Consider the following 18,068-nt stretch of genomic DNA (forward strand, 5'->3'; position numbering starts at 1 on the left):
GTCGTCCTAATTATAAGAAATGCTACAATGAACTACATAGAAGCAGAATTTCTTGGTGAAAGGTTTTATTCGTTGATAATTCAAATAGAAATTTCCAGTCTTCTGTTTCCACTAGGAATGTACTCTTTCTTCATTCAGGTTGGAGTCAATCCCTGCACATTTCACCTTGCTCAAATGTCTTATCCTGCTAAAATATATATGCTTGTACAGAGAGATAGATGATGGTTTGCCATTTGCAAAGCCAGGGGAACCCTAGTTTTCAAGACACTCCAGTCAGGACTGAGGCAAAATTTGAAATTAAGCCATGTTTACCAGAGACAAGACAATGTGATCTGGCTATAGCTTTTGACCTCTCAAATGTTTGCCTTTCCTCTCCAGTCTTGTACTCTAACATTGAGAGCTGGGATCTGGGGAACTGGGATCCAACTCTCTCCTGTTTAAAGATTGTTCTGGTCCACAGGCCTGAGGTTGGGGCCTCAGCTCCCCATCCCTAGTTTCTGTCTGATAACCCTGACTAGTATCCCAGCACTCCTAATCAATGGCTTGGGTCATTTTTATAGGGAGGGAAGTATTTTAAGTTGTAATCTTGACTATGGACATTGGAAAGACTTAAATAACATTTCGCAGACCACTGGATGGCTTTTTAGTTCAACAACTTTAATTAAAAATCTGAAGACATAAATCCACTTAATGTTATCTTAAGAAACTTAGTTAAAAACAGGTTGACAGAGGGAACATTTTATTCAAAACGTGATCCTAAGACTTAGTGTGCTTTTCCAAGAAATCTTTTGATCTTGGCTGTACGAAATTTCAAGTCCTAAAAGAGAAGTAATACTTTTAGACAAAGAATAAGTGTATACTTTTATACAAAGATAATTTAAATCTCTTTCAGGTTGTATTTCTTAAAACTGCAAAATTTGCTTGCTTCATTAAAAACGAGGCCTTTCAGATTGAATAATATAGTGAATTTACCATTAGCAAAAGTGATGCTGGAATAGTCATTTTCACATATTTACAAAACTTAAACCTGTATTTAAGAAGACTGGAAAGGAAACAATTTTATACAATCAAGATAGTATAGGAGTTCTAAAATTAGTTCAGATGGAGGGACACTGTGTTCTTTGATAATAACATAAAATAGTTATCATAAAATTCAGTATCTAATGATGAATTATGGGCCTTAAAGAAATACTGTTATAAAGTAGATTATATTATAAACCCATAGGCAACAAGTTTTTAAGAAAAAGGTATGAAAAATACTTAATTGAGAAACCTCTAACATTAAAATATTTTGCTGTTTCTGCTGGAATACTAAAGAGCCAGCTTGCAGAGCATTGATGTTTCAAAAGAGAAAAAGTTCATCAGAGAAAAAAATAGATGCCTATTATTGGCTGTTGCTCTAATAAGCTTTTATTAGAAAATAGGTTGGCAATTAGTTCTGCAAAATTGAGCACACAGCTTTGAACTTGATGGTTCTGCTCTGTCTCTCAGTCTGATAAATATATATGAGTATATATATTTTTCATCATTGGCAACAAAATATCACTTTGGCCAGTACTTTCCTTAAGGGCTTGGAAATAAAACAGTGCATTTATTAAATTCCTTAACGACCATGACCTTCAGGATATCTCGTCAAACTCTCATGGTTTTAGGAGCAGACACTTGGCATCTTAAACGTTTTTAAAACAGAACCCCAATATCATGAAAAAAGAAATTGAAGACGTGTAGATTTGGAAAATCAATTCGTTTCACTAATACCTGAATATTAAGAAGGGAGTATATGCTTTGAAAAACTTTTCCAGAGCATTCACTCTAATCGTAAAGATCAGTATGGATCACCATGCTGTGTAAAGTTAAAAAACATTGCACTGGGTGTTTGAGAACAGGCACTTAGAGTTGCAATCAAAATGAAAACAAATTAGTGCAATTAATTTATTGATTTATAATATCCTTTTCCTTTGTGGTGATTGTTTAAAATATTATGGTCTCATAAATAACTGGTTTGAACTGCTCTCATTTCTGTCTTAGATTATTGCAAGAGCTTTTTATAGTCTTCCTGCTTCTCTCTTGTGTCTTTTCCCTTTCAGGCTTGCCTCAACACAGCAGCCAGAGGAATCCAGTTAAGCCCACGGCAGATAATGTCATTCTTCTTTCAAAGCCCACCACATCTTTCCCATCTCATTTATAGTGAAAGCCTGAATACCTATAAGCCCCCATAAGACCCTCACTCTTTCCTCTCTGGCTCCTTTTACCTAGTCACTGACCTCTTTAAAGGTCTTTAGAGACAGCAGGCATGCTCTGCCACAGGGCCTTTGCACCTGCTTTCCCTCATACTTCCCCAGACATCCTCCAGGCTGACTCCTCTTATCCTTGGGATCAGTGAGGCTTGTTACCATCTAGGAACAAATCCCTGCCTTATTTATTTTTCTTTGTTATCATCATTTGCAACATGCTGAATATTTTATTTACTGTTCTTATTTATTATCTCCCTCCCCTACAAGAATTTAAACTCAGTGAGGGCAGGGGCTTTTGTTTGTTTTGCTCACTATTGTATTGTTAGTACTTAGAAGGGAGCCTGGTACATAGAAGATGCTCAGTAAAAATTTTCTGAATTCTTATAAGAATGAACACTAAGTGCCTCAGCCTTCATACAGTGTCAGTGCTCCAAAGACCACCAGGAGCACACCTGCAGTTAAATTAGTTGGCTTTATTAGTTATTGTGGGAAGGGAGGGTGCACACCACGGGAAGCCATGGGGTGTCTCAGTAAGAGGGTATTAGGAGGAAACTATCACATGATTTAGGTTTTGGCTGGGTGATTTGGGGAAGAGTCTAAGAAGGCAGGGATTTTCTCTAGATTAGATGTTGTCAGAAAGCAGAGGCGTTCCTGTGATTGAGTAAAGAATAGCAGTCATTCATTCAGCAAGAGAGAGGGAGGTTTGGTATTTTGTGGGTTGCACAGTGACCTTCTTTTATGATCTTAGACAAAATTTAAAAGTGGCATGGCTTTGTCTCATTTTATTATGGTCTGAGAGTAAACTTGTCCAGACTGGTATTCTGTGACATTGTTTAAGAGAAGCATTATGCAGCCTAGCTGTGAGTGTAGTACTCAGTTTCTGAATGCCAAGGGTTGCTCTTTTTTTTTCTTTTAGTTTATCACAAGCAAGTAAGCTTCTTTGGGGAAGCAGTGAAAAGGGAGATAGGAATAAGTAGGGGATAGGGGATAGGGGCTTTTTTGCAGACTCTTGTAGCTGTACATGGTGGTCCTGTCTCCCTCAAAAGAACATCCTTCCTGCCACCTTCTTCAATGTCTCCTTCATTGTCAGGAGGAAGGGGCAGTGATGAGGTGAGGTCCTTGAGCCGACCTGAAATAGGCCCTGTCTGTTTGCCGCTTTTGCCACATTTGTCTCTGGTCAGGGTAAGAAGATCAGAACTATGAAACCAACGTCAACGTAGTAGCAGCTAAACCTTCGTCACTTCCTTCCACCAGAGGAGGAGTCAGGAGAAAGCTACTTCCCCTTACCTGTGGCTTGAATGAGTATGTCATTTCATTGAAAATCATTTGTCCAGGGGCCTTTAAAATGTCTTCACAGAAGTTTCCTTGTTGAAGGAAGGGAACTAGTCCTTCATATATGTTCCCAGAACAGACCTTACTTCTAAGAAGAGAAAACTGGGCGATAAAATTTAAAGGACAAGTCCAGGTTAAATTCCTCATTCACCTCTACCTCCAATATCTTGGTAACTCTTTCTAAACATTGTCATTTAGAGGTTTGTTTACAGGAGCACATTTTCCTAGGCAGATTATGGAAGGGGGGAGGGAGAAAGAAAAGGAAGGTTGCTATCGCTGGTGATGCATGGTTAACTGTGGATAATTGCACAGGTTGCTATGCTACAAGAACTAGTCAAGATAAGGCAGAGCTCAGCAGTGGGGATTTTAATGGCATAGGTGGGGTGAGGGAATGAGGTCTAGGGAAGCTCTGAAGCAAAGGGCGCTTTTGGAAGGGCAGGTTAGGGGAGGTTCCTTGGTGAAGGAAGGACAGGAGAAACAGACAGAGATTGCATGGTGGGACAGGGAAGGGAAAACAGTGTCAGAGAGGGGTCACATGAGGGGATCTCCTCCCAAGAAGCCATATTTAACTAGGAGGGCACACCAGTGCCCTGACCTGGCTGCATAGGAAGCAGAAACCTGACATACAGTGAGCAGAAGACACGGGCAGGGGATTTTACTTATTTATTTTGCCTTTTTTGTCATGCACCCACACATTTTTTCAGGAGCTATGTCTGCCATCTGCCATGTAAGGTGCACCTCCAGTTCACCAGAACAAACAGTTCACCAGTTCTCTTTCAACTCCAGTGTCTTCCCTGAGACACTGAGAACAATAATAACATTCCAGGATAGGAGAAGAGAATCACTTGGTAACTTTGTAATAAATGAACCAGGATGTTCTATGGTGGTGATGAGGGAGCAGACCAAAGGGGAAACAATAGTCAGTGGAAAACTGTTTTGAATGAGACCAAAGCAGGAAGTGTCTGGCAGGGTAGATTTTTCTTTTTTTGGTACACAAATATAGTCTTTTCTAATAGAACTGAATTTTGAATTTAAAGAAAAGTTTCTTTCCCCTTCTATTAATGAATGCATATGTAAATCTATTTTTCTTACCTGGAGTCAAAATATAATAATAAATCAAAGAGAAGGGGAAGTTTTGAGTACCACAATTTTTCTTACTCATAAAATTAGATTCCCTTGAAAATACTATTCTCTTCAAATCATAATTTAGAGCTGCAGTATGATATATTTCATGCTACTAAGTGGGGTAATCTTATTCAGCTTTGTGCATGGAGGATTATATTTACTCAGTAAGTGAAAATATCTACCTCTGTAGCTCTTAAAAACTGGTGTTTTGTGTTTATCCATTTACTTAGGACTTCTTAAATGTCTTTGGAGGAAGTTTTGTGAATTACTTAAAATTTTTTTACAGCAGTGTCCAAGGCCTGAGAAATACTATGAGGTTTGGCTGGTGACACCTGGTGGTTAAACATGATAGTTACACACAACATGTAGCACAGGCTTTACTACAAGCCACAGAAGCACCTTGTATTGGTCTGTTCTCACACTGCTAATGAAAACATTCCTGAGGCTGGGTAATTTATAAAGAAAAAGAGAGTTAATGGACTCACAGATCCACATGGCTGGGGACCCCTCACAATCATGGCAGAAGGTGAAGGAGGAGCAAAGTCACGTCTTACATGGCGGCAGGCAAAAGAGCATGCGCAGGGGAACCACCCTTTATAAAACCATCAGATAGCATGAGACTTATTCATTATCACAAGAACAGCATGGGAAATCTCGCCCCCTTGATACAATTACCTCCCACCACGTCCCTTCCATGACAGGGAGAATAGGGGAGCTACAATTCAAGATGAGATTTGGCTGGAGACACAGCCAAACTGTATCACTTCTCTATAAATCAGAGTTCCTTGTTGTAAGCAACTGAAACAAACCTTGCTTACTTGAGCAGAAAGGCGGTGTCCATGAGGACAATGTCTCCACTTAACAGTAACATTATGGGCATCAGGTTCAGGTTCTGGATGCCCCAGCTTGCTGCTCTTTGACACTGGAATCTATGTCACCACTGGTAATGTCACCTCAGCCTCCTTGAATCTCAATATCCCAATTCAAAGCCTAGATTAGGATGCTTCTAACTGGGCTGACCACAGTCATAGACCAATACCAAACCTGCAAAGAAGGCTGGGACATTTTGGCTTATTTAATGAAATATGGGCTTTGCCTTCCAAGATACTTATGGTGCAGAATTGACTACTGAGGAAAGGGGTCTGTATCCAGAGCACACAGCCAAAGGACAAATGTCTACTGGACACCTTAATCTCACTAGGCATCAGGCATAGCCACAATGCATTTTCATCTTAATGACACACAAGACTGCAAATGTTTTATGCCATCAAACCCTTTGATGAGCTTTTACAAAAATAATTGCGTAGCAGTTTTACAAAGAGATGACTAAAAAATAACTTGACAAAGTAGCCACTATCGTGTTCCCTCTTCTACTGTCCAAACACCTACCTATCTTCTCTTTCTCTCTCCTTTTTTTTTTTTTTTTTTTTTTTTTTGAGACTGAATCTCACTCTGTTGCCAGGCTGGAAGGCAGTGGTGCAATCTCGGTTCACTGCAACCTTCACCTCCCAAGTTGAAGTGATTCTCCTGCCTCAGCCTCCTGAGTAGCTGGGACTACAGGCACGTGCCACCATGCCAAGCTAATTTTTGTATTTTTGGTAGAGATGGGGTTTCCCCATGTTGGCCAGGATGGTCTTGATCTCTTGACCTTGTGATCTGCCAATCTCGGCCTCCCAAAGTGCTGGGGTTATAGGCGTGAGCCTCCCTGCCTGGCCCTATCTTCTCTTTCAACTCCAGTGTCTTCCCTGAGACATTCTGTTACTCCAGGGGTTTGGTCTAGGTCCCATTGCTTGCTGCATAGAAAGCCAATCACTGAGTCAAGGAGTATTGCTGGGGAAGAAGGCCTTATTTGGGTGCTGCAGCCAAGGAGAATAAAGGATCAGTCTGGAATCCATCTCCCCAAACAACTAAAATTTGGGGTCTATAAAGTAGGGAAGAAAAGTAACTATGTGTGGGAAAACAGGAATTAAGGAGGGGTAGGAAAGAGGAGTTGGTCAACAGGCAAGTGGTCAGTTAGGCAATTATGATGAGTGAGGCGTCTGGTGTCTCATTGTTTAGATGTGATAATCTGGTAAGTTTCAGTTCCTTGAAACATTCTGGGAGGCTTGATGGTTGGTTTACCAAGAAAGGAACCCAGATAAGACAAATGTAACTTTCTTAAGTTTTACCCTGGGAGGGTCAATTTCTAAGTTTATTCAAAAGAAACCCAAAACATCTATTCTTTGGGACAGTTGGGCTGGTTTTAATTTCTTGCCACTCAATCACTTTCCTTTCCATTCCTACCTACTGCTTACTCCCAGAAGTAATTGCTCCAGTAAATTATCATGTAGTACTTGTTATGCATTTTTGGTATTTAAATTTTACATCACCTTGCCTTCCATATAAAGTGACATCAGGCAAGCCTTTTCATCTCTCTAAGCCTCAGTTTCCCCATTTGTAAAATGGAAATGTAATTATAAGCCTTACTTAGTTATTACAAGTTTTAAAAAAATAAATATTTACGAAGCACTTAAGCACAATGCCTGGGATTTGATGAGTTTTCCAAAATGATGCTGAATATTATTTCACATCTTTACCTGATCATGAGCTCCTTAAAGGCAAGGACCACATCTTATTGATTTTGTTTTCTGGACATAGGGTCTGGTGCTCCATGAATGTTTGTTGAATTGCATTTCCTGCCCCTGAATAGAAGCTAGGTCTCTACATATGCTTCTATATCTCAATTTATTTATAGGCCTCTTTGAGACCTTTAAGTGATACACTTTACAAATAGACATATATAATAATAATATCTATTTATTATTTGAGTCTTTTTCCTCAAAACTATGACTAACAGAAAATTAAATCTCTCCACAGGTCTTCTAGAGTGCACTAAAGCGGAAGATAACATAAGATTTTTATCTTACCATGAAAGTATTATCTGAAGGACAGTTAAGGATTTGTGTTGTTCAACCAGTACATCTCACTTCATGGCTCCTTATATTTTTTATTCTAAAGTCTATCTCTTGTCTAAAACCTGCTCGACTTCCAATTTATCAAAGGAAACCTTTTATAGCTGCTTGGAATGCTCCAACAGATCAGTGTTTGATAAAATATAATTTAAGACTAAATTTGAAAATATTTCCTGTGATTGGAAGCCCACTGGCCAAGGCCAGGGGGCAAAATGTCACTATATTTTATGTCAACAGATTGGGATACTATCCATGGTATACATCACAAGGGGTCCCCATTAATGGGGGTCTCCCACAGAACATAAGTTTACAAGTACATTTGGAAAAAGCTGACCAAGATATTAATTATTACATCCCTGCTGAAGATTTCAGTGGACTTGCTGTTATAGATTGGGAATATTGGCGACCACAGTGGGCCCGGAACTGGAACGCAAAAGATGTTTACAGGCAGAAGTCAAGAAAGCTTATTTCCGATATGGGAAAGAATGTATCAGCTACCGATATTGAATATTTAGCTAAAGTGACCTTTGAAGAAAGTGCAAAAGCTTTCATGAAGGAAACCATCAAATTGGGAATTAAGAGCCGACCCAAAGGCCTTTGGGGTTATTATTTATATCCTGATTGCCACAATTATAACGTTTATGCCCCAAACTACACTGGATCATGCCCAGAAGACGAAGTCTTGAGGAACAATGAGCTCTCTTGGCTCTGGAACAGCAGTGCTGCTTTATATCCTTCTATTGGTGTCTGGAAATCCCTTGGAGACAGTGAAAATATTTTGCGCTTCTCCAAATTTCGGGTGCATGAATCCATGAGGATCTCCACCATGACATCTCATGATTATGCTCTGCCTGTATTTGTCTACACAAGGCTAGGGTACAGAGATGAACCTTTATTTTTCCTTTCTAAGGTAAGAAGCTTCTTGTCCAATGGTGGGGGATTTCCTCCTTATCTTTAAAAGGACATTTCTTTGTTAATTATGTTCTTTGAAGAATTGATTTCAATTAATGGTCTGTTATATGGGAGCATAATTCTTCCTTGACTAGTCATGCATTTAGACTCTTCATTTATGGAAACTGAATTTTGATTATCTTATTCATTATTATTCTCTTAAGGAACAAAGTAAGGTGAGAAAGGGTTAAAGTAGATACCAGCAACTACTACATTTCCTGCACACCAACTTTAACTGTACTCACTTACAATCGGGCATTTTGGAAGGTTATTGAAATGATCGGCAATGAGCAGGTTAGACAATCAAAAAGGATGTTTTGAAATGGAGTGTTTGCTCATACATGTGGAAGCAGAATTGTCTAGCCACTTAAACAAAAAAATTCTAGGGAAAGTAGTGGGTATTTTAATCTTTGTTTTGTTTTGTTTTTTTTCTTCAAGATGGAGTTTTTTGTTCTTGTCACCTAGGCTGGAGTGTAATGATGCAATCTCGGCTCACTGCACCCCCCACCTCCTGGGTTCAAGCGATTCTCCTGCCTCAGCCTCCCAAGTAGCTGGGTTTACAGGTGCCCACCCCCCTCCCTACCCAGCTAATTTTTGTACTTTTAGTAAAGATGGGGTTTCCCCATGTTGGACAGGCTGGCCTTGAACTCCTGACCTCAGGTGATCCACCCGCCACGGCCTCCCAAAGTGCTGAGATTACAGGCATGAGCCACCGCGCCCAGCCTAATCTTTGGATTTGGATAATTTTGTGTAACCTTTCTACACTGAGAAGACTCAGGACTTGTGGAGGGCTTCACATGTGTGATGCAGTGATGTTTTAAGGTATTGCTGGATACCAGTGGTTTAATATATTTTAATGGAGGCATTTTTCCTTTCTCCACCATTACAAATTTCAATTCACCAATATCTGTTAAAGACGTTCTGAGTTCTAGGCATCCTAAGAAGGTGGCATAGAAAACACCCAGGTGAGGGCTCTACAGTGACCAGGTATCTTTGGAACATAAATGGAGTGTATCCATCAGAGGGAGAAATGATGCATACGTATGAAATATGGTAAATGCCATACCTCCGACACCATTCATGAGGTGAAGGAGGAAGGAAAAAAAGTCTCTGTTGTGAACTTTATTCATACCACCCAGAAAAATCAGTGAAAAATAATTGAATGAAGAATAATAGGAAGTCAGTACTGTCTGAAAGGTTTTAAAAAGTTACCTAGGCCAGGTGCAGTGGCTCACGCCTGTAATCCCAGCACTTTGGGAGGCTGAGGCAGGTGGATCACGAGGTCAGGAGTTTAAGACCAGCCTGGCCAAGATAGTGAAACCTCATCTCTACTAAAAATACAAAAATTAGCCAGGCGTGGTGGCGGGTGCCTGTAATCCCAGCTACTCAGGAGTTTGAGGAGAGAATTGCTTGAATCCGGGAGGCAGAGGTTGCAGTAAGCCAAGATTGCGCCACTGCACTCCAGCCTGGGTGACAGAGCAAAATTCTATCTCAAAAAAAAAAAAAAAAGAAAGTTACCTAAATCTTTACAAAATAATCTTGACTCTGGAATGGAATCAAAATTTAAATACCACTTTCTTTTGTAAAACGTCTTTTCTATATTTGACTCAACCAAGTTCCTTTCTTTAGTGATAATAAATTGACTTTTGGAAGAAACAATAAACTCTAAGGGACAAAACGTTCATTTCAAAAGACGAATTTAGACTACTGGGACATTCTGCACATTCTGTGAACCTGGTATAAGCTTCTTTTTCTAGTAGCTATAGCCACGGAAATGCTTTCTTACCTCTCAGGAAAAAAGAAGCAACAGTTTGGGTTTCATCTCATTCTGCACTCTTTTTTTCCGAGTGGCAAGCTATTTCCAAGTGTTTTAAACTATAAGTGTACCCACCATTGTACCCTATTGATTTTAAAAATCTGCCCATAATTTTTTTTTTTTTTTTTTTTTTTTTTTTTTTTTTTTTTTTAGATGGAGTTTCCCTCTGTCGCCCAGGCTGGAGTGCAGTGGCGCGATCTCGGCTCACTGTGACCTCCGCCTCCCGGGTTCAAGTGATTCTCCTGCCTCAGCCTCCGAGTAGCTGGGGTTACATGCATGTGCCACCATGCCCAGCTAATTTTTGTGTTTTTAGTAGAGACGGGGTTTTGCCGTGTTGGCCAGGCTGGTTTCGAACTCCTGACCTCAAGAGATCCACCTGCCTTGGCCTCCCAAAGTGCTGGGATTTTAGGTGTGAGCCACTGTGCCCGGCCCCGCCCATAATTTTTTAAAAGCCTGATACTCATTTGTACCAAACTCTTAATGACCATTAATGGCTTCCGTTTCTGATTTTCCCAATAATGTCTGAATTTTAGAATGCACACATACATACAGTCAAGATTACAAAAAAGATTCACTAGTAAGTAGCAAATCTCTTAACCTCCCTGGACTTAGTGTCTTCATGTACAAAATGGGACAATATTACCTGCCCTACTGACCTAGCAAAAGTATGATGTAAATCAAATGAGAACATGCATATGAAAACCTGAAGCTCTACAGAAACCTATGTGAATGGCTATTACTTTTTTAACAGCCATCAAAGCCTTAAACTTAAACATGGGATTTTTAAGAGTGGAATCTCAGGCAATAGCTACAGCGTGGGGATATAGAGGCAGTCAAACCTCATTTCACACAGAAGATTGCCTGTATTATTTACATATAAATGCAACCTAGACATAACCTGATGCTGTGCTTTTAAAACATTTATTATTTATTATCAGTTTTTCATTTTTATACATTTAGGGGGTGCAAGTGCAGTTTTGTTACATGGATATATTGAGTAGTGGTGAATTCTGGGCCCGTCACCCGAAAAGTGTACATTTTACCCAACAGGTCATTTCTTATCCCTCACTCACCTCCCACCCTTGCACCTTCTGGAGTCTCCAACGTCTATTATTGCACTTTGTATGTCCATATTTACCCATCGTTTAGCTCCTACTTATCAGTAAAAACATGTGATATTTTACTTTCTGTTTCTGAGTTATTTCACTTAAGATAATGGCCTCCTGTTCCATCTGCGATGTGCTTTTAAAAATTAACAACAGGAGTTTCCTTGCCTGTAAATTTAAAGATATTTATCCTTGTCATTAATTCATGCTGTCTCTGGTAAGGCACAAAGGCAGCTCATTAGTAATGCTCCAGCTCCCCACAGTGGGCACCTTGCTTACATGCACTCTGGTAAGCATCAGGGACTGACACCAAAGTGTTGAGTGAATCCCTTGAGTAGCCCTACCCTCTGCTTCTGAAACCCTGATTCAGGTCCAAGGATCATGTGTAGGTGCAAAGCACCGTGTGCCGCACTGGGACCTGGGAGGCTCATTTTCAGTACATCTACTTTGTTCCTTTCTTTTTCTGTAATGTGACAACACCACCATGGCTCAAGCTTTCAGGTGGTCCCAATCTGCTCTCAGAGGCACTTTATCTGTGACTTTCCTAGCTGGGTAGTGCCCTTGATTTTCTGATCCCCAAAACATAGCTGCTTTGTGATTCATTCAGCACCCTGCTGTCTGTGAGGTGACAGTGAACTAATTTGTTGAGAAACTGATTTGAAAACTAATTTGGAAGAAACTGACAGCAACCTCAGAAGGTGTGGCTTTCACCAGAAACATCTGCCGCTTACATACTTACTATAGACCAATAACCTATAAATATAAAATGTAAATGTTATGTCCTTATTCTCCTTTGATGGCAATGCAATGCTCCTTCATCAAAAGGAGAGCTGTTGGGGATTTCTGCCCTGATCACACCATGTGACTATATGACACCATTTTCAGGGAAGTTTCAAAGTGAGCGGAGTGAGGAGTTCTGCTCCCTTATGTCTTTGCCCAAAGAGAGAGTGGACACAGAGTCTGCAGTCTTGGTACTGCAGGGATGGCTCCTCCTCTGTCCCTGTTCATCGTGCCATTGACAATTTTCAAAATCCTTTCATTTATACTATCTTATTTGAGCCTCTCAAAACCTCCTCTCCTTCCTGTCATGTCAGCTATGACCTGTTCAGCAGATATTATAATCACAGGGAATGAAAATGGATGTTAACCTGAAAGGGAAATTGGTTTAAACCAAAATCTCTTTCCTTGTTGAAAGTCACAAGACAATTGCTCAGAAAAAAAAAAAAGAAAACTTTAAAAACTGATATTGTAAAACCAATTTGAGTGTTAGACAATAAAAGTGTCAGATAAAGAGATTTAGCTTTCAAGTAATAATATTAAGTGCCCAATGGCAAAATAGCATTTACAGTTCTGCTTTTATTTTCCACCAAATCACCTAATAACATTTTCTAGCATTTAATTGGTAGAAATTCACCCTTAGAGTAAAAGGTGAATGCTTAGTATCCTAAAGAGTGGGGGAATGTGTTATAATTTAATAAACTAGGAAACCAACTACATACATTCAAATCTTAATTTGCTCCAGAAAACAGCCTAGATCCATGTTAATCTTTAAACACTAAAACAATAAACCTTTAAGATTATAAAATCAAAATTCTCTCTGCTAAAGCCTTATCTTTGTCTATCTTAACCATATTGCAGAAAATTCCAGCGACTTTACCATGATTGGATGAGTCATAAATAAAGCCTATTAGGTCAGGTACTTAGAAATTAAACACACATACTTTCAGGGACAAATATGAAAGCTGGACCAAATCAGAGCCTGCAAGCCCTTAACGTTGCTTCTTTGCCTGGCCTTGGAATTGAAATGATATAAACCCATCCAAATAACTGTGGGGATGAAGTGGCACTGGGGCATGTTGCAAAATGGAAAAGGAACCTGGTTAACAGGATTGCATTTGGAGAAGGAAAACTTTTGGATTCTGTTTCCAGGGCACATACATATGACCTGGTATGTGGGTATGTGCCCCCGATTTATTTCAATTAAATAATTTCTGATAACCATTTACAGCCTCATTGCCTTCAGTATAATATCCTGGATAGCAACATATGTTTTTCTTTAAAAATATTTATATGTTTTTGCATATGATTACAGAGTGTGATTTTTGAGCATTGGTTTATTCAGCATTTGTGTCACTCTACGAAGATAGAAAATAGTATCTAAGGAGTATATGAGCTGAGTACCAGCCCTGTTATACTGAACTCAGACTCTAATCCTAATCCCTGGTGGGTTTTTTTGTTTTTTGTTTTTGAGGCGGAGTCTCACACTGTCATCCAGGCTGGAGTGCAATGGTGCGATCTCGGCTCACTGCAACCTCCGCCTCCTGGGTTCAAACGATTCTCCTGTCTCAGCCTCCGAGTAGCTGGGATTATAAGCGCCCACCACCACGCCTGGCTAATTTTTTTTTTTGTATTTTCAGTAGAGACGGGGTTTCACCATGTTGACCAGGCTGGTCTCAAACTCTTGACCTCGTGATCTGCCCGCCTTGGCCTCCCAAAGTGCTGGGATTACAGGCGTGAGCCACCGCGCCCGGCCCCTGGTGGGTTGTTTTACATTCAAATTAATAATGAACTCTACTGTCTTCAATCTAGCAAGATCTAGTCAGCACCATAGGAGAAAGTGCTGCCTTGGGAGCTGCAGGCATTGTTATTTGGGGAGACATGAATTTAACTTCATCCAAGGTAAGTATCTTGAAGGTATATTTAATGTTTTTTAATTAAAAGTATTTCTCTGCTTTCTTGGAGAGCTTACTCTAATAAAGCTCTCATGACCTCCATAGCAAACCAGCTTTAGAATAAATATTGCAGATCAGTGCCTGATACATAGAAAAGGCTAAAAAATATTGTGAACTTTTATAAAGATAGTAATCATAACACTGACATTTGATGAATATTTATGATGCACTAAGGTTGTGCTAAGAGATTTTTTGAGTCGGATTTGCTCATTTACTGGTCGTATGAGGTAGTGACTATCATCCTCATTTACAAATGGTGAAACTAGAGAGGAAACCAACTAGGTTAACAGCTATTTAGGATACTTAGTGGTAGAGTTGGCATTAGCCACAGTTTGATGATGGACATCTTGCATTTAATGACTATAGAAAATGTGTTATATACTATTTTGAAAGGTAGAAACAGGTGGTAACTTTTTAATTCTCCACAATGAAGTTACTTTTTCTCTACAGAGAAATCAGCTGAAAATTAACAACATTTAAAATAAGATTTATGGCTGGGCACGGTGGCTCACGCCTGTAATTACTGCACTTTGGGAGGTGGGATCACTTCAGGCCAGGAGTTCGAGACCAGCCTGACTGACATGGAGAAAGCCAATCTCTACTAGAAATATAAAAATTAGGCGAGTGTGATGACACATGCCTGTAATCCCAGCTGCTCGGGAGGCTGAGGCAGGAGAATGGCTTGAAGTTGGGAGGCAGAGGTTGCAGTAAGCCAAGATGACACCATTGCACTCGAGCCTGGTTGAAAGAGTGAGACTCCATCTCAAAAAAAAAAAAAAAGGAAAAAAAAAAAAGATTTATATGGCTCTTCAAATTTCTCTCAGCTGAGATTTTTTTTTTTTACTCCAGGAAAGTTTCCTAGTTCTCCCCAATCCACATTAATCACAATCTCTTCCATATTTCCAGATGCGGTTTGTTTATATTTCTATAACGTAACGCATTTTACCTTGAATACTGGTACCCTTGACACTTTTTGCTAAATTGAATTTTTTTGCAAGTCCATGATGATCTGATATTATTCTCAGAATTTCACAGTCTCAATTTGTTGCTACTGAGATAGTGTTTATGAAACTGTTTATGCCTATGCCCACATATGAGAATTAGGTAGAAACTGAGAGGATTAATTCCTGACTTTCCAGGTGTGATATTTCCACCCAGCCCCTTGGTGGCTCATCAGGAGAGCTTCATCAGGAAGGTGGGTGCACACAGGTGGCCTCTGTTTAGAACACGTAATAGGAACCGTATACACAAAAGTTACTTAGTTAGCCATATAGGCTTTCCTGTGTTTGAATTGTATTAGAAGTACAGGACCCAGGACAGTTGATGGAAATTAACAGGAAAATCCAGAAGGCTATAATATTTGGTAGAATGGTGGAATAAGATGATTTGACAATAAATGATGGACTGTGATTCAGGCTCTAACACAACCATGGAAGGCCCCGCATACCTGAATGGTAGCCTGAGAGCAGCAGTTCTGGTACATTCCTAATTTGGGTTTGTTCTTTTTCCTTTTATACCCATTAACTTGGGAGCTAGAAGGAAGAAAAAAAGAATGTAAATTGGAGAAAGGCAAGGTCTCATGTGCTGATTATCGGGGCCATTTGCGAGTTCAGTTGCTTAGCCTGACTGTAACATAATATCCATCTCCTGCCCCTCAGACCTCTCCCCTTTCCGATTTGGGACCCTTGTTATAGTGCCCAGGAGCCTACAAGTTCAACAACCGGAATCAAGCCATTATGTTTTAATCAAGACCAAAGAACTGCCTTGTGCTAGAAACTCTATCAGTACCAGGGAGAAACACTAAAATCGATTTCTTTCTACATTTCTAGGCCAACTGTACAAAGGTGAAGCAGTTTGTGAGTTCTGATTTAGGGAGCTACATAGCCAATGTGACCAGAGCTGCTGAGGTATGCAGCCTTCACCTCTGCAGGAACAATGGGAGGTGTATAAGGAAGATGTGGAATGCACCCAGTTACCTTCACTTGAACCCCACAAGTTATCACATAGAGGCCGCTGAGGATGGGGAGTTTACTGTGAAAGGAAAAGCATCTGATACAGACCTGGCAGTGATGGCAGATACATTTTCCTGTCATTGTTATCAGGGATATGAAGGAGCTGATTGCAGAGAAACAAAGACGGCTGATGGCTGCTCTGGGGTTTCCCCTTCTCCTGGTTCACTAATGACACTTTGTCTATTGCTTTTAGCAAGTTATCGAAGCATTCAGTTGTGAGATAATTGAGTTTAAAGGGAATTGTGTGGCCTCTAGCCTAGTCATTTAAAGAAGGATGTAACTTATAACAATTTTTTTCTCTTATGAATTCTATTGAGAGATATTGTAAGTAGACATTATGTATGTCACTTAACGTAAACAGAAACATATTATTTTATTTGCCTCCAATCTGGCTAGGAAACCAGATCTGGAGTAAAGTCAATGTATACTTCCTCCTTATTGGAATATTTAAGTTGCATTTAAACTAAAACTAGTATAATTTAGTCTTTTCATGAATGTACATACATAAAATTATACATAAAAATATTAAATTATTCATTTCAAAGACTGTTTTTTCAAGTTGGCAATTTATTTAAGGACACATTACTAAGTAATCATCTGATTTAACAGAATGGGTCACCTGGTCAACTGGTCCACTGAAGAGGACTAAACGCAGTTTCTATTCTAGCCTCAGGTTCACACTAGGTTTCTGTTTCCCACCTGGACTCATTGAGTGCAGAACCATTCCTGGCATAGCTTCTCATGAGTGGCCGGAGACTGAGGTAAGGGGGAGCCATTCCCAACTTGCAAAGCACCAATTCTAAGATGGCACTTTGAGTCTTTCCTTCACAGACCCTGGCAGTCTGAATACTGTGAAGGCGTTGGGATAATATTCATGCTTGCCTACCCTGACACTGCTGTAGATCTGGAAGCTGGAGCCATATTAGTAAAAATGCAGTTGGTGACTTTTGCAAGCAAAAATCATTATGTAGAAAACATGACATTTAAGGGGTCCAGAAGTGCTACTGAAAAGGAGGCCTATGAGAAATGTTAGATATTTTTGCTTTCCCCTTCCCATATATGATTTTTTATAGTGAATTTAGAGTCATTTTGAATCTAATTTGAATCATGGTTTCACTATGTATCTGATTGTGTGACCTTGGGAAAGCTACCTACAGTCCCCATTTTGTTATCTGAAATTTAGTAATATATCTCCTACCTCAATTAATTATTCTGAGGAGTAAATGGAATAACATAGCCCTTGCATACTTGGACTCTGCTATTGATCCTCAACTGACTTTTTGTGTGTGTGTGTGTGTGTGTGTGTGTGTGTGTGTGTAGCGATGGGGTCTTGTTTTGTTATCCAGGCTGGTCTCCGACTTCCAGGCTCAAGAGATCCTCTTGCCTTAGCCTCCCAAAGTTCTGGGATTATAGGTGTGAGCCACTGCACCCAGCCTCAACCAACTCTTGATTATCAAAGTAATGGGAAAGTGCAGGATAAAACAGAGTCTTGGGCAATTTCTACTTCTTGATGCTATGTTCTGTTTAAAGTCACGTATACGCATTGTGTTTTTCTCTTGAGAGTCATGTTTAATTGATAGGACTTCCTTCTTCTGAAGACAATCTACTTGAAAGGTAAACTCAAAGTAAGTATGATGCTCTTGTAGAAGAAATTATAGTTGATTCAACCTCCTTCTTCACCTCTGTTTTTCTGTGAAACATTTGAAATCCAGGTGTGTTCTTTTCAACTCCGAGTCTCTGCTTGTCGGAGGTTATTGACATTGTTAAGGTCTAATTTCTAAATGTAAAAAACATAACAAAACAAAATGC

At 39.7% G+C, this 18,068-nt stretch overlaps 1 protein-coding gene across 1 annotated transcript in view; it reads left to right on the forward strand.

Moving 5' to 3' along the window:
- Window positions 1-16,806, forward strand: part of LOC129041287 (hyaluronidase-4) — a 32,314-nt gene extending 15,508 nt beyond the window's left edge. Inside the window, exons 3-5 of the mRNA XM_054496736.1 lie at window positions 7,548-8,552; window positions 14,105-14,194; window positions 16,077-16,806. Of these exons, the coding sequence (XP_054352711.1) occupies window positions 7,599-8,552; window positions 14,105-14,194; window positions 16,077-16,478 (1,446 nt within the window). The 5' untranslated portion in view covers window positions 7,548-7,598 and the 3' untranslated portion in view covers window positions 16,479-16,806. The remainder of the gene's footprint in view (window positions 1-7,547; window positions 8,553-14,104; window positions 14,195-16,076) is intronic.
- The last annotated feature ends 1,262 nt before the right edge of the window (window positions 16,807-18,068 follow it).

This window comes from Pongo pygmaeus, chromosome 6 (genome assembly GCF_028885625.2).
Source record: "Pongo pygmaeus isolate AG05252 chromosome 6, NHGRI_mPonPyg2-v2.0_pri, whole genome shotgun sequence".
NCBI lineage: Eukaryota > Metazoa > Chordata > Mammalia > Primates > Hominidae > Pongo > Pongo pygmaeus.